General features: G+C 43.1%; 1 protein-coding gene across 1 annotated transcript in view; it reads right to left on the reverse strand.

Moving 5' to 3' along the window:
- Positions 1 to 17,648, reverse strand: part of LOC139409704 (collagen, type XXVII, alpha 1a) — a 272,027-nt gene that overhangs the window by 162,812 nt on the left and 91,567 nt on the right. The window contains exons 9-13 of the mRNA XM_071155105.1: positions 15,649 to 15,702; positions 14,851 to 14,895; positions 9,485 to 9,538; positions 8,646 to 8,690; positions 2,144 to 2,197 (exon numbers count right to left, since the gene is read on the reverse strand). Coding sequence (XP_071011206.1) covers positions 2,144 to 2,197; positions 8,646 to 8,690; positions 9,485 to 9,538; positions 14,851 to 14,895; positions 15,649 to 15,702 — 252 coding nt within the window. The remainder of the gene's footprint in view (positions 1 to 2,143; positions 2,198 to 8,645; positions 8,691 to 9,484; positions 9,539 to 14,850; positions 14,896 to 15,648; positions 15,703 to 17,648) is intronic.

The following is a 17,648-nucleotide window of genomic DNA, read 5'->3' on the forward strand; positions in this document are numbered from 1 at the left end:
TGCAATCTTCTTACCAACGGCAAATGTATCTGTTTTATCATTAGGTTTACGTTTTAAACTCCCACACGAGTAGCACTTTTTCGAACTGAAAGACGATGGCCAGAGCTTACCCATGATGTTGCACACAGATTTGAGTCAATAAGTCATTGTTTTAGTCAAAGTATTATATATTTGGGCTTGTAGTGACAAACCCAAACCTCCCACTTCATGGAAATCAATGTGAATGCAGTGTTTTTTCCTATGACAAACAAATTATTTTTCAGCCTGGGTTTTTCAATTTCTGGGTTTTATTTGATTATTAATCAGAAACAGATGCAAAGTTATTAATCTTTGCGAAGGAGATGAGCCAAACAGCCTTGTGGAGCATGCAAGGTTAAGAGTATTTTTTGTGCTCATGCACCTTTGATAAATGAGGTGTCCGGGGCCCTTGTTATGTTCAGCAGCTTCATGAACTTCAAGTACCAGGACATTTTTGCTAAAAACCTGGTTGCCTCTGCCAGGATACTGAAACTTGGCTGCAAGTGGAAATTCCAGCAAGACAATAACCTCAAGCACACATCAAAATCCCCAAAAAACGGGTTCATTTACTACAAAATCAACATTTTGCAATGGTCATTTCAGTGTCCGGACTTGAACACCATTGAAAACCTGTGAACCTGTGGTTTGAATTGAAGAGGGCAGTCCATAAGCGCAGACTAAAGATATCAAGGATCTGGAAAGATTCTGAATGGATGAATGGTATAAGATCCCTCACAATGTCTTCTCCAATCTCATAAAACATTTTAGAAAAAGGCTCAGTGCCATTATCCTCGGAAGGGGAAGGTGGCAGAAAAAAAAGGGTGCCAATCATTTTCACCCTTATTTTTATAAATGACTTGTGGAATTTTTTAAAATCTGAATTAGCATAAAGTATAATTTCCAGATTTCTGGGGCATACAATATACATACACAAAAGGATGCGGACACCCCTTCAAATTAGTGAATGTAGCTATTTCAGCTTGAAATGTTGCAAACAGATGTATAAAATAAAGCACACAGCAATGCAATCTTCATAGACAAATACTGGCAGTGCAGTAGAATGGCCTTACTGAAGAGCTCTGTGACTTTCAACAAGCCAGTTTGTCAGATTTCTGCCCTTCTAGAGCTGCAGAACTGATCGTCGAGAGTTTCATGAAATGGATTTCCATGGCCAGACAGCTGCACAAAAGCCTAAAATCAGCATGCACAATGCCAAGCATTGGCTGCAGTGGTGAAAAGCTCTCCGCCATTGGAGTCTGGAGTATGGGAAACGTGTTCAATGGATGAATCACTCTTCACCATCTGGTAGTCCAACAGATTAATCTGGGTTTGGCGGATGCCATGAGAACACTACCTGCCCGAATGCATAGTGCCAGCTGTAATAATGGTCTGGGGCTGTTTTTCATGGTTTGGTCTAGGCCCATTAGAAATCTTAACGCTACAGCATACAATGACATTCTAGACAATTCTGTGCTTCCAACTGCAAATAGTCTGGGTAGCCATTTAAATACATGTTCAGGAGTGTTATAGCTTGGGAGTAGAAGCTATTTAGTAACCTCTTGGCGCTCCAGTACCGCTTGCCGTGCGGTAGCAGAGAGAACAGTCTATGACTAGGGTGGCTGGAGTCTGACACTTTTTAGGGCCTTGATGCCAATGAAAATAAAATCTATAATACAAAGAACACAGTGAAATAAAAAATGCGATATCATAAACCTTGTCTGTCCATCTGTATGTCCAAAAAGTACTTACAAACAAAACAGTCAATCTCTTGGATCCTTTGTGGTCAGATAGGATTTTCTTATCATTGTTGAAAAGTATCACAGTCCACATTCCCACTGAGTGAAAAGCCAGGATAAGAGTGTGTATGGGAGTGTGTGTGTGGATGGTGTGGTGAGTTAAGTGCTCTTAAAGACTTCACTCCATTACACAGGTGAGAATGAGATAAATAGAAAAGTATTTCACTGGGAAAGAGGGGATGTGGTTGTGTGCTATGTAGGACAGTGCCTGTGGAGGTTTTACATCTTCCTACATAGTGATGTGGAGTAAAGTAATATAGTATGCCTAGATAGAAACTGTATGGACCAATGCTGTGTGTGTGCATGTTTGTTCACGAAAGGTCACTTACTGGGTCCCCGTCTGGTCCTGGTGGTCCTCTTTCACCAAAGTCTCCAGGAAACCCCTGGAGAGAGAGCAGCTTTAAAGCGACAATCTGCGATTGGTACATCCATTTGTACTAATGCACGGTAGTTCTACTAATCACAGTAGTTACATTTTTACTACTACACAGTATCACCAGGTCTGATTTAAAGAAAGTAAGAATGCTACTGTGCTCCAATGGTCAGAGCAGATGGCAGAGGAGTTAGCTAAAGCACATACAGATCTGGGACCAGGCTAACTTTGACCCTGATGCCAATGCTGTTCAGAAATAAAAAATAAAGCTTAAGTGTCTGTTTTACATGAAGACATCATCCCAATCTTTGTTTGCGATTTTATTTTTGATTCACTCTAGAAAAAAAACTTATGCTAGTACAATGCGTGCTAAATCATGTTTTATATCTACAATGGACATTGTAAATAACTTCGGTATCCAAATCTACCAAACTAACATCTAAACATGATTTGAATGGCGAAAACATAAAGGTCTCTGGGACTGTAGCTGAGCAGTACTCCAAGAGGGCAAGCAATGGGTCTTAAGGCTTGTACACATCGCAACGAACGTGGATCTAGCATTCGTCTGCGTGTTTTAGGGACCACCCTAAGGCATCACATTTTTCCCGTGATTACACATGTAAAATGGGTGCGCACTCGATTCGCAAATTAGGTTCAGAGATCCTAAGTACTCTCTGCCAGCAAATATCTGAGCCCTTAGGGATCCCCGTATCCCAAATTAAAATGTCAATGTGTTGTAAATGCAATCTCTGGTAAAAACTGTACTTAAATCGTGCAGGTACCCTACATGATCAAAAGTATGTGGACACATCTTGGACCATCTCATTCTAAAATCATGAGTATTAATGTGGAGTTGGTCACCCCCTTTGCTGCTATAACAGCCTCCACTCTTATTTCTCCCCAATTTGGTGGTATCCAATTGGTAGTTAGTCTTGTCTCGTCGCTGCAATTCTGGTACGGACTCGGGAGAGGCGAATGTCGAGAGCCGTGCATCCTCCAAAACACAACCCAGTCAAGCCGCAATGCTTCTTGACACAATGCCCGCTTAACCCGGAAGCCAGCCGCACCAATGTGTTGGAGGAAACACCGTGCACCTGGCGACCGCGTCAGCGTGCAATTCGCCCGGCCTGAATTTTGTTTCTATGTGGATATAATTTATCATTGTCACAGGACAACATCAGAAATCTCTGCAGGCACAGATCTTTCCACTCAGTCTGAAAAACTAAACAACCTCTGTCATCAAGTATTAAATGTCAGCAAACAATTTTAAGATTGTGAGAACAGAGTTTAAGTTAACAGACAATCTGCTGAACCTGAAAAGTGAATCTGCATACAGAGAATGGCTTTACCACTTGACATACTGTGTACTGTAAGTGAAGCAGTCAAAGATCCCTAGGGAATAGCTGACCTCTAGATGCATCAGAGGGGAAGAGAGCATGCACACACACAAAAACACAACACAACCTGTACATGCCAAAACAACAAAAATGCCTGCACATACAAATGCTCCCTCATGAATGCATGTGCACACATCCCCACTTAAAAGCTACCACATAAATAACAACCTCATTGGAGAATTGTTTTTTTCTAAGCAGCTAGCGCTTCAACAACAGTGGCTTGGGTGTGTTGAGTTTCTTTGTAAGTATTATTTACTGAAGGCAATAGGCAGCAGCTGCATTGGCTTTCAGTAGTTCAGATGTGCAGAAGAGGTATGGAACAATGCCCACGTGAGACTTCAGCGCACAACCTGCCATCAGAAAGAGCAGGCGGATCACCACCTCAGTGAGGCTCCCATGTTCCATCCTGGTAATCGCGTCTGGCTCTCCACCAGGAACCTCTATAAATAAAACCTTTTCCTTGACAGAAAAATGTTTCTCTTCTTTGACAGTGCATTTGTCAGTACTTCCCTTTGTCACTAGAGGGCAATTAGCCAATTTTTAGGGGCCTGTACTCCTGAAGTTGTTTGTATACTTGCCAGCTAGCAGTTCTCAGCTGTTAGCAGCCAATGGCTAGCAGTTTCTTAGTCATTACAAATAAGTAAAGTACTGAATTATTGAATGTACCAAATCAAACATTAAACCTCGTAAACAGTTCATTTAGACCTTGCGTTTGAAACCGGTGTTTATTTAATTAAATGTGTGCAGATGTCCAGCTATTAAAAGGGACAGTCAGCTATTTGAGTCTGCGTTTAGTTAAAGTTTTGCAGTCTCGGCATTGACCCTCTTGACTCTAGACATATGCTGCTGTTACTGCTTATCTATCTATCCTGTTGCCTAGTCACTTTACCCCTACCTACAGTATATGTACATATCTACCTTAATTACCTCATACTCTTGCACATCGCCTCGGTACTGGTACCCTGTGTATATAGTATATACTAGTTATCTTTACACATTGTGTATTTATTCCTCGTTGTTATTTTTCCATTTCTTTCTTTGAATTGTTGGGATAAGTAACTATTTCACTGTTAGTCTACACCTGTTGTTTACAAAACGTGACAAATAAAATGTTATTTGAAAGACACTCGCACAAAAAAAACCTACAGGTGGTCCAAGATGGCGTAGCAGTCGGACGTGTGTTTTTGTCTTGTCCCGTCCTATATTTTGCATATATTTTTTCACTCACTTTCCATCTACGGACTGAATATACTGCAATCCGCCTCACTCAATGTGGTACGGATCTGCTAATTTTATACTTTAGAACCAGAATCCCCTTCAGGAGCTAGCCAGCTAACTAGCTACTTGCTAGTAGTCAGTTTGTCACTGCTAGCGGTCCTCGCCGTTAACTCGGACATCAGCCAGCCTCAACCTGGTCAATTCCTGCCAATCTGAACAGCGCAATATCAACCAAGAGCATATCAGACTGCTTTTTCTCTACCACATCTCCAGATTTATACCGCAAGCTCTGAACCTTTACGCCGGATCATCGCAGCTAGCTGCTATGCAAGTGTCTACTCCTGGCTAATGTCTCTGTCCTGAAGCAAGCACCAGTAAGCCTGAAGCTAGACTCGAGCGAGGCCCATCTCCTGGCTAGCCAAAGAAGTCCACCAGCCAATTCTTGGGCCACAATACCTCTTTTGCCAACTGACCCGGACCATTTACTGCCGACAGGGAGCCCCGCCGATCCATAACGACTGGTTTGCCAATGTAACCGTCCGCGGAGGTCTCAACAGGCTCTTCCATTGTGATGTCGCCGGATGCCCATCTGCTAGCCCCGGCCCGCTAGCTGTTTGAATCGCCATGTCTCCAGCTCGCCTAGCGTAGCAGCGACTACGGAATGGCTCCCTGAGTCATCTAGTGCTACTCATTGAACCCTATGATCACTCGGTTACACATGCCTCTCCCTAATGTCAAGATGCCTTGTCTATTGCTGTTTTGGTTAGTGATTGTCTTATTTCACTGTAGAGCCCCTAGCCCTGCCCAAAATGCCTTAGATAGCCCATTTGTTCCATCCCCCTAACATGTGGTGACCTCACCTGGCTTAACTGGTGCCTCTAGAGACAAAACCTATCTCATCGTCACTCAATGTCTAGGTTTACCTCCACTGTACTCACATCCAACCATACCTTTGTCTGTACATTATCCATGAATATATTATTCCGCGCCCAGAAATCTGCTCCTCTTACTCTCTGTTCCGAATGCACTAGACAACCCTTATCCTACGCCTCCTCTGTTGATGTAGGGGTTAAACCAGGCCCGGCAGCCCCCAGCACCACTCCCATTACCCAGGCGCTCTCATTTGTTGACTTCTGTAACCGTAAAAGCCTAAGTTTGATTTATTCACTGCTTTAGCACACTCCGCCAACCCTGATGTCCAAGCCGTGTCTGAATCATGGCTTAGGAAGGACACCAGAACTCCTGAAATGCCCATCCCTAACTATAACATCTTCAGATAAGATAGAACTGCCAAAGGGGGCAGAGTTGCAATGTACTGCAGAGATAGCCTGCAGAGTTCTGTCATACTATTCAGGTCTGTGCCCAAACAATTCAAGCTTCTACTTTTAAAAATCCACCTTTCCAGAAACAAGTCTCGCACCGTTGCAGCTTCTCCTTCACCCAAAACCACACAGCTGATGTTCTGAAAGAGCTGCAAAGCCTGGATCCCTACAAATCAGCTGGGCTAAAGAATTTGGACCCTCTCTTTCTAAAATTATCCACTGAAATTGTTGCAACCCCTATTACTAGCCTGTTCAACCTCTCTTTCGTATCGTCTGAGATCCCAAAGATTGGAAAGCTGCCGCGGTCATCCAACTCTTCAAAGGGGGAGACACTCTAGACCCAAACTGTTATAGACCTATATCCATCCTGCCCTGCCTTTCTAAAATCTTTGAAAGATAACAAACAGATCACCAACCATTTCCAAGCTGGTCATGGGTGCACCTCAGCCACACTCAAGGTCCTCAGCCACACTCACCATCAATAAAAGACAGTACTGTGCAGCCGTCTTCATCGACCTGACCCAGGATTTCGACTCTGTCAGTCACCTCATTTCTATTGGCAGACTCCTTGGTTTCTCAAATGACTGCCTCGCCTGGTTCACCAACTACTTCTCAGACAGAGTTCAGTGTGTCAAATCGGAGGGCCTGTTGTCCGGACCTCTGGCAGTCTACGGAGGTGACACAGGGTTCAATTCTCGAGCAGACTCTTTCCTCTGTATATATCAATGAAGTCGCTCTTGCTGCTGTTGATTCTCTGATCCACCTCTACACAGACACCAATCTGTATACATCTGGCCCTTCTTTGGACACTGTTAACATGCTTCAATGCCATACAACACCTCTTCCATGACCTCCAACTGCTTAAAATTGCTAGTAAAACTAAAGGCATGCTTCAACCGACTGTTCCCGCACCCACCTGCCCGACTAGTATCACTACTCTGGACAGTTCTGACTTAGAATATGTGGACAACTACAAATACCTAGGTGTCTAGTTAGACTGTAAACTCTCCAGACAGACTTAAGCATCCTTCACTCATGCTGCCAAACATACCCTCGTAAAACTGACTATCCTACCGATCCTTGAATTCAGAGATGTCATTTACAAAATAGCCTCCTACACTCTACTCAGCAAACTGGATGTAGTCCATCACAGTGCCATCTGTTTTGTCACCAAAGCCCCATATACTACCCACCACTGGCGCCAGGTCATCTATAAGTCTTTGCTAGGTAAATCCCCGCCTTCGAAGCACACTGGTCACCATAGCAACACTCACCTGTAGCACACGCTCCAGCAGGTATATTTCACTGTTCATTCCCAAAGCCAACACTTCCTTTGGCCGTCTTTCCTTACAGTTATCTGCAGCCAATGACTGGAATGAATTGCAAAAATCACTGAAGCCTTATCTATCCCTCTCTAACTTTAAGCATCAGCTGTCAGAGCAGCTTATCGATCACTGTACCTGTACACAGCACATCTGTAAATAGCCCATCCAACTCCCTCTTCCCCATACTGTCATTTAATTTGTATTTTTTTGCTCCTTTGCACTCCAGTATCTCTACTTGCACATCATCATCTGCACATCTATCACTCCAGTGTTAATGTTAAATTGTAATTATTTCCCCTCTATGGCCTACCTCCCTACATTTGCACACACTGTACATATATGTTTCTATTGTGTTATTGACTGTACGTTTGTTTATGTGTAACTCCGTGTTGTTGTTTTTGTTGCACTGCGTTGCTTTAACTTAGCCAGGTTGCAGTTGTAAATGAGAACTTGTTCTCAACTGGCCTACCTGGTTGAATAAATGTGATTTGTTTAAGTATCCAAACTACATGATCCCATTGAGAGAAAGGTGACCAAATAAGCTCATTTCAATATGAACCTTTTCTTATTATGTCCAAAAAACCCACATGTAGCACATCTCTGACGTGTTCAACCTAGAGTAACCCTTCTATTAGCAAAGGAAATAGCAAAGAGAGAAGCTTATAATGATGTAGACAAATGTGTGACTACGGGCCTTTGCACCAAACCTCTCAAAGGAGTTCTCAGCTAGAGAGCAGGTCTGGCTACAATATTGTAGAACCCTGCTGGAACTAGAACACTGACTCACTGAAACAAGTCATGTTCAGTGGTCACAAAACCTTTTGAAATTCTGAACTGGGAGATGCTGAATGTGAATTTGTCCAACAAGAATGCTCACTTCTGTTTCCCACCGCAAAACGCTACTGAATACAAATAAGGATTTGAGGACCGAATGACAGAGAAAGAGGTCTGAGTGTTCAATAAGCTAACATTAGCTAAACACAGCTCTGAGCTATGTCTATCATTGCCAGCAGCCTCCATGACACTATATACTGTATGTTCTGTTAGTGTTGTCGGTATCAGTCTCTGGAGACCATAGATATCTTAAGCCTGTGGGTTAGGTCTTAACACAGCGTCTGCTGTGGCTGACATCAGCGCATTTCATAACAGTTCATATAAATAATTATCTATATATAAGTATGTTGAGACAACTTTACCGGCCTACCCATCTTGCCCCTCTTCCCTGGTTCCCCAAGAATGCCCTGAAAATAGAACGAGAGAGAGAGAGAGAGAGAGAGACAATAATAAGTTCAGAGCAACATTGTACTCTCTGGGAATAATTCTACTAACTACACTGATGTAATAATGTCAAACCATCACAGACTGTAAGCTACTTGGTGTTGGTATTTGTTTAGCTACTCTGTAAATACTGCTCGATGTATATGCATACTTTTATTGCTTCTACATTGCTCTGCACAAACCTACAGCTGTGCCAGCTAATTGGAGCTATTTTATCGTGCTCTGTCCCATATAGGTGTCTTCCTTGAAGATTAGGAGGAAGTTAGAGAGGACAGACAGACACAGTGACCAACAGACAAAGATTAGCCTGCTACAGTATGGTGGAGCTGCATAGTGGAAAGTCCATTACAGGCTCACCCATGACGTAACCCCTGGTGCATGCGATAAGTAGGGCAATGGTCTGGTGTTTTTGGAGGCTGAGCTTTAGGAAGGCCTTGATTAGTTTAGCCAGTTCAAAGGCTCAATAAGGGTGGTCACAATGAGTCATCACCAACACTCCCACACTGTCTTACTCAATGCAGCCTGATAGCATGCTGGTGGCAGTTCCCACATTTAAATCATAACAAGAAACTGGTTGTCTCTTATGGAAACAGAGGGAGGGAATATCAGAGTCACCACTGGGACAGGTAGTCAGAGTTGCCTCCAGTCCTGTACACAGTGTGTGGTGAGGTCAGGAATAAGTCCTGGCCCTAATCATTACAGACGTAGTGAGTATTTTGATGTGTGTAGCGGTAAGGTAAAAAAAAGACAAACATACTCTTTTGCCATCAGCACCAGGTAGGCCAAAAAGGCCCGCGATTCCAATGAAGCCCTAGAGAGAGAGAGGTAGAGGAATTCCATTTTCAATGACTGCGAAGTAGATCTATTATAGCTTGAGAGTTGAGGAGTCCAGTGCTGGGGGTCTGAAGGTTCCAGGGTTGATGGATCAGGTCTCCATGAAGAACTAAGCCATGAGGCAAGTGTATATGCCCATGGACTGCATGGTGCTGGCTTCCACGATGTAGTCCAAGGGCACATACCCTCACGCCAGGGATCTCTGAAGATGACACCAATCTGGCCTGTTGATAGCGGTTTAACGCAACGCAACAAAACAGAACAAGACCAGGAACAACAGCAGCAATTCCAGTAGCAATGTTTTCTATAAGACAGTGGGGTGCTGATACTGGTTAAGTTACAGCTGATGGGTTAAGGTTGAAGGTTCATAGGGCATAGGGAACAGACTACGTAGATCAGGAGTTGATTGAGATGTAGCATTTTTAGATGTGCTCTATTTTAACAAACCTAATGGTTTGTCCACTCACCGTTATACTGTCCGTATGTCTTAGTGCTAGCGTTATAGGTTCAGTGGGGTGTCAGTAATATTTGAGCTATTTTCACCACAGTAGCTGGCGCAAATTATTTTGATAAATAAACAAGTTGTGGGTGTGTTGAGGCTTGCTGTCCAACCAGAACATGCTCCATGTCTAAATATGTTTTTGCTTCAAGTTGTGTATTGCAATTTAAATTTTAGTCTATTATAGCATAGTTTGTTAAATAGCCTGCCCCATATCTGATAAACATGTTTGCAGTCTACATTGTTCTAATGGCATTGCTTCAATATGGACATATATTGTTAAACATAGGCCATAGCATTCACACTGACATAGGGGCTAGGCCTACTGTAAATTGCAGTCTGGACATGGACATGCCAAACATAGTCAATAAGCAAGATTCAATTCACTAGGCTATTGATAAGACAGTGTATAATTCTAATACAAATTTAACAACCACTTGTTTTATATAGACTATGTCTAAATACAGTTACCAGAATTTCTCCCCATGGGTGTATAATACAGACAAGGCAACTTAACTTTGGAATGTGTGTCAAATCCTCCATAGACTTTCACAGGAGCTGGATAAAGATTGAATATAAAGAGAAAGGGGGAATGTCCACTCACCGTTATACTGTCCGCAAATGTAATGTTTTCTAAACATCATGGAACCAACCATATTTGTACTTCTCCAGAAATAGATGAAATTGCATTTCATTTGGGCCATGTACATTCTCACCAGAAATAGATAGTGAAGGATACAGTATAACTGTACATATGAGATGAGTAATGCGAGATAGGTAAACATTCTTAATAAAGTGGCATTATTTAAGTGACTAGTGTTCCATTTATTAAAGTGGCCAATGATATCAAGTCTGTAGGTAGGCAGTCACCTCTCTGTGCTAGTGGTGGCTGTTTAACAATCTGATGTCCTTGAGATAGAAGCTGTTTTGCAATCTCTCTGTCCCACATTTGATGCACCTGTACTGACCTCGCCTTCTGAATGGAAGCAGGGTGAACAGGTAGTGGCTCAGGTGGTTATTGTCCTTGATCTTTTTGCCTTCCTGTGACATTGGGTGCTGTAGGTGTCCTGGAGGGCAGGTAGTTTGCCCGGGTGATGCGTTGTGCAGACCGCACCACCCTCTGGAGAGTCCTCCGGTTGAGGGCAGTGCAGTGCTGTACCAACTGTGATACAGCCCAACTGGATGCTCTCAATTCAGCACCTGTAAAGGTTAGTGAGGGTTTTCGGTGACAAGCCACATTTTTTTAGCCTCCTGAGGTTGACGAGGCGCTGTTGCGCCTTCTTCACCACACTGTGTGTGTGTGGACCATTTCAGTTTGTCAGTAATATGTACACCAAGGAACTTAACTTTACCTTAACTACACCTTCTCCACTGCTGTCCCATTGATGTGGATAGGGGGTGCTCCCTTTGCTGTTTCCTGAAGTCCATGATCATTGCTTTTGTTTTGCTGATGTTGAGTGAGAGGTTATTTTCCTGACACCACACTCCGAGTGCCCTCACCTCCTCCCTGGAGGCGGTCTCGTAGTTGTTGGTAATCAAGCCTACCACTGTAGTGTAATCTGCAAACTTGATGATTGAGTTGGAGGCGTGCATGGCCACTCGTGGGTGAACTGAGAGTACAGGAGAGGGCTGAGAATGCACCCTTGTTGGGCCCCAGTGTTGAGGATGAGCAGAGTGGAGCTGTTGTTTCCTACCTTCACCACCTGGGGGCGGCCCGTCAGGAAGTCCAGGGTCTCAAGCTTAATGATGAGTCGAGGGTACTGTGGTGTTGAATGCTGAGCTGTAGTCAATGAACAGCATTGTTACATAGGAATTCCTCTTGTCCAGATGGGACAGGGCAGTGTGATGGCAACTGCATCATCTGTGGACCTATTGGGGCAATAAGCTAATTGGAGTGTGTTTCGGGTAACAGGTAGGGTGGAGGTGATATGATCCTTGACTAGTCTCTCAAAGCACTTTGTGATGAAAGTAGTGAGTGCTACGGGGCGATTGTCAATTAGTTCAGTTATCTTAGCACGTCGGCCACAGAGAATGAGATCCCACAGTTTTTGGTAGTGGGCCATGTGGGTGGCACTGTATTCTCCTCAAAGCACGCAAAGAAGTTGTTTAATTTGTCTGGGAGCAAGACGTCGATGTTCGCGACGGTGCTGGTTTCCTTTTTGTAATCCGTGATTGACTCTATACCCTGCCATGTATGTCTCGTGTCTGAGCTGTTGAATTGCGACTCCACTTTGTTTCTATACTGACGCTTGGCTTGTTCGATTGCCTTACGGAGGGAAGAATAACTACACTATTTTCGGTCATGTTTCCAGTCACCTTGCCATGATTAAATGCAGTAGTACGTGCTTTCAGTTTTGCGCGAATGCTGCCATCAATCCACGGTTTCTGGTTATTGGAAGGTTTTAATAGTCAGTGGGTACAGCATCTCCTATACACTTCCTTATAAACTTGCTCACCGAGTCAGCATATTCGTCAATGTTATTGTCTGAGGCTACCTGGAACATATCCCAGTCCACGTGATCAAAGCAATCTTAAAGCGTGGATCTGATATTCAGACCAGCATTGGATAGACCTAAGCACGGGTGCTTCCTGTTTTAGTTTCTGCCTATAGGAGGGAAGAAACAAGATGGAGTCATGGTCAGATTAGCCAAAAGGAGGGCGGGGGAGGTCCTTGTATGCATTGCGGACGTTAGAGTCGCAGTGTTCGAGTGTGTTACTTGCTCGTGTACTGCAATCGATATGCTGATATAATTTAGGTAGCCTTGTTCTTAGATTAGCTTTGTTAAAATCCCCTTCTACAATAAATGCAGCCTCCAGTTTGCATAAAGGCCAGTGAAGTTCCTTGATGGCCGTCTTGGTATCCGCTTGCGGGGGATATACACGGCTGTGACTGTAACTGAGGAGAGTTCTTTTGGGAGATAATACTTGGCATTTAGTTGTGAGGAATAATTCTAGGTCATGTGAACAAAAGGACTTGAGTTATTGTGTGTTGTTACAATTACACCACGAGTGGTTAATCATGAAACATACACCCCCGCCCTTCTATTTACAAGAGAGATGTTTTTTCCTTTCGGCGTGATGCACTGAACATCTCGTTGGATGTACGGACTCTGACAGCATGTCCCCAGCTAGCCATGTCTCCGTGTAACAGAGTATCTTACAATCCCAGATATCTCTTTGGAAAGCAACTCTTGCCCTAATTGTTCACTTTGTTAACTAGGGATTGGACGGTGGTGGGTGGTGTGCGCACATCCAAAGTCTCACTAGAAGACCGCGCCGGCACCTTCTCCGACGGCGTTGTTTCTGGTTGGCCTCTGGAATCAGTTCAAATGCCCTGGGAGATGCAGGCAAAGGATACGCTTTGTGAATGTCGTATTTCTGGTCGTAGTGCTGGTAAGTTGACGTCTCTCTGAAATCCAATAGATCTTCCCGGCTGTATGTAATAACACTAACAATGCAAGAAAAAAAACTGCACAGTTTCCTAAGGACTTGAAGCGAAGCTGCCATCTCTATCAGCACCATCTTGTCTCTGATTAAGCTACTGTGTGCCTCCGCTGGCAAAATTGATGCCATAACCAATTGAGTTACAGCTAAGGACAGCTTTCGGTGAGTCTTAAATATCACCAGTTACGCTGCTTGAAATTGGCACACAGGATTTACAGGACACACCACAAATACATCACCATTCCCACCTCAGCCCAAGCAAGCTGATATAAAAGAGGAGCGCTGGCTTTTACAAGTCAAATTTCCCAAAGAGGGTGCATTAACGCTAGTTCAAAATAGAGTCCTATAGCTGGTAGTTTGTAGATTATGGTTATAGCTGAGTGATAGTGGTGGTTAGTCGTAGTGAGTTGGTTAGTTGTAGCTAGGGGATCAGGAGCTGGTTGTGAGGCACATTAGCAGACAGGGTAGATGTAGATCAGAGATACAGGGTGGTTAGATGTAATTGACGGGGTAGCTGTAGTATACTTTAGGTAGGTAAGTACTTGAAGGTAAATATGGGATAAGGGGTAGATGTGTGAACCAGGGGTTGGGAGGGAGTTGGTTGATGCATAGCTTATGGTTGTTGGTAGGGGATAGATACGATGGTAGTTATAGGTAGGTAGGGAATGGATGTAGATAGGACAGGGGGATGGTTGTGTGGTAGATCAGGGGATGGGGGTTGCTGATGGAGAGAAGGAGAGGATGGAAGGCCTCTTTACTACTGTAAACAGGAAATTCCAGCCGGTGGGGGCAGGGCCAGTTATGGAACAGCCAAGGGAGCTGATAAAGGGTCTTTAATGAAGCACAACATAACATCACATCACTGAGTGTGTGTGTGTGAGTGTGGTGGTTGTATACAGTTAGACAACTGTTTATGTGGAAAAGGCAGAAGTACAGTACGTGTGTGTGTGTGTGTGGGGGGGGGGGGGGTTATAGCAGACAAAACCAATAACTTTGATTAAACAACTCTTGGCAAGCGAGTGTGTTTTGCTGGAGACTGGAGACACGATCCACTGTAAACAGAGAGTAGTAAAATCTGTGTCAAGCCGGATGCATAGAGGTCAAGGTCAGATCAGCCGAAACATAGAAGACAGAGACGGATTGCCCTTGAAAACCAAAAACATACAGTAAACATAAGAACATCAGCCTCTTTCCAGAATTGATCAAATCACGACCCGTAGGCATGACAACAGCGTTCAGTGTGGTGTTTATGGGTATGACTCAAATGTCCAGGCTATAGCACTGCTAAAGAAAGTCAGGCTCCACTGGAAAATAATTGGGATAGAGGGAATTAAGGGTACACCTACCCGAGTGCCTTTTGGCCCAATGGCTCCTATGGGACCTGGCAAACCCTAAGACAAAGACAGAGAAAAAGTAGTTGAACGGTTAAACACAATTAGTGGTAAGATAAAAACCAACCAATTATCACAGTGACACTATGTGTGTGTGTGTGTGTGTGTGTGTGTGTGTGTGTGTGTGTGTGTGTGTGTGTGTGTGTGTGTGTGCGTTCGTGCATCTTTGTGCAATTTTATTAGTCTGTTAATTGGGAATTTATGAGTCGGTGTGTGATTAACAGCAGGGAGAGACAGGACTTCCTCTAGTGTAGCAGTTTCTAGAAACACAGTAACCCATTCTAGGAGTAGATGCCAGGAAAGCAGCTGTGACTGAAGCAGACTTGGGTTTGAAGTATGTAATTAAAAGAGTCTCTTAATTTATTGTCAAAACATTTATTCTTAGGAAGATTTACTATAGCTCTTCAACTGACTCTTTGTGGCATGATTTACATGACAACAACTCTTGTCCTGCACATGGTGTAGATGTGCAGAATTGTGATACGCATAATTATGCTTCATAGCTCTAGTACATTCACTCTCCCCTACACAGGTACAACCTGTTAACACTTAATCCTCCTTAATCCACCAGTTAAGAGCTGGTCTGAACCCTCTAACCCTACTCTAGATGAGCATAACCTCCTGACCCCTGACCCTCCTTTACTAGTCATATCTGACCCCTAGCCCTACTGTACCAGACAAGCCTGACCCCACTGTACCAGTCAAGCCTGACCCCACTGTACCAGTCACAGCACACCAGAGGATTTACTGCACCTGCCTGCCAGGATAACCTTTGGCACCTGGGCTTCCATCTGGACCCCGCTCCCCCTGTGGGAAAGGAGGAAGGTGGGGTTAAAGGCAGATAGAAAAGATTGATAAAAATTACAGTAAGCCAGTGACAGACAGCGCCTTGTGCAGAGTAATAGGTAGTGTAACGGTCAAACTAAACCAAAGCTGCCATGTACGGCTCAATAACGTGAGTCACATAATGAATGAGACATGCTATACCGAAAGTAAAAGCAATAGGTCTGCGAAGCGAGAATCGCTTGAAGCAGCACGTCTGCAATGCAAGGATCGCTTGAAGCAGAGTAGTCTATTTTCCTTGTCAGCGACAGCATTGCAGAGATGTAGACAGAAATATTAATCAATACATAAATTAACAAACAATCCTAATAATCTTTATAACACATTGAAAGTGTGTTCGGTATCACATTTTATGCTTTAAAAAAAATCTAATTTAAGTTGATGCAATTGTTGATACAACCACCAAGTCATTTTAACATGCAAATGTGTATGATAAATGGTCTAGCAATGTATGAATGCATATCAACAAGATTGTGTTTTGGAATTATACAGTGCATCCATAAAATATTCAGACCCCCTGACTTAAACAGGTTTTCAGAAATGTTTGCAAATGTATAAAATAAAAAAAACTGAAATATCATATTTACATAAAAATTCAGAACCTTTACTCTGTACTTTGTTGAAGCACCTTTGGCAGCGATTACAGCCTTGAGTTTTCTTGGGTATGGCGCTACAAGCATGGCACACCTGCATTTGGGGAGTTTCTCCCATTCTTCTCCGCAGATCCTCTCAAGCTCTGTGGTCAATTCCTTCAACCTCAAGGCTTGGTTTTTGCTGTGGCATGCATTGTCAACTGACCTTATATAGACATGTGTTTGCCTTTCCAAATCAACTCCAATCAAGTTGTAGAAACATCTCAAGGATGATCAATGGAAACGGGATGCACCTGAGCTCGATTTTGACTCTCATAAGTCTGGCTGCACAACCGATTGGCAAACGTATTGCAAATTGGGAAATCAAGACTAAACTGCATACAAATAAGAATGAACTATTAAACAAAGATAAATGATATCAACAATGATAGTAAAACGTTTTGGAGCACTTTAAATTCAATTTTGGGAAAAAAGGCAAACTTAGTTCCATCATTCATTGAATCAGATGGCTTATGCATCACAAAACCAACTGATATTGCTAACTACTTTAATGATTTTCTAATTTGTAAGATTAGCTCATTTAAGCATGACATGCCAGCAACAATTGCTGATACTACACATCCAACTATATCTGACCAAATTATGAAAGCATTGTAATTTTAAATTCTGTAAAAGGATTGCGGAAGATATACTTATTATTTTTTCTCTGTCAACAATGACATGCCACCGGGGTCTGACATCTTGGATGGAACAGCGATTATGCCACTCATATTTTCCATACTTTCCCAGTTTAAGCCTAATTGAAAGTGTATTCGGGGGAAGCAAAAGTCATTCCTCTACCTAAGAATAGTAAAGCCCCCTTCAATGGCTCAAATAGCCAACCAATCAGCCTGTTACCAATCATTAGTAAACTGTAAGAAAAAAATGGGTTTGACCAGATAGATACAATGCTATTTTACATTAAACAAACTGACAACAAACTTTCAGCATGCTTATATGGAAGGACAATAAACAAGCACAGCACAAATGAATGATGATTGGCTGAGAGAAATTGATTATAAAAAGATTGTGGGGGCTGTTTTGTTAGACTTCAGTGTGGCTTTTGACATTATTGATCATAGTCTGCTGTTGGAAAACAAGGCAGGATCTACAGGCCCAAGTTTTGTCACACCTGGACTAATGTTCAGTCATGGGGTCAGGTGCCACAAAAAGGAAAATTGTGACTCACCACCTGGATTCGGTCTTATGTAGCAACATATTAATTTCTGTTTTTTACATTCGATAAAAGTAGAGACAGTGCTAGAAAATGGTATATCA

Source organism: Oncorhynchus clarkii, chromosome 5 (genome assembly GCF_045791955.1).
Source record: "Oncorhynchus clarkii lewisi isolate Uvic-CL-2024 chromosome 5, UVic_Ocla_1.0, whole genome shotgun sequence".
Taxonomy (NCBI): domain Eukaryota; kingdom Metazoa; phylum Chordata; class Actinopteri; order Salmoniformes; family Salmonidae; genus Oncorhynchus; species Oncorhynchus clarkii.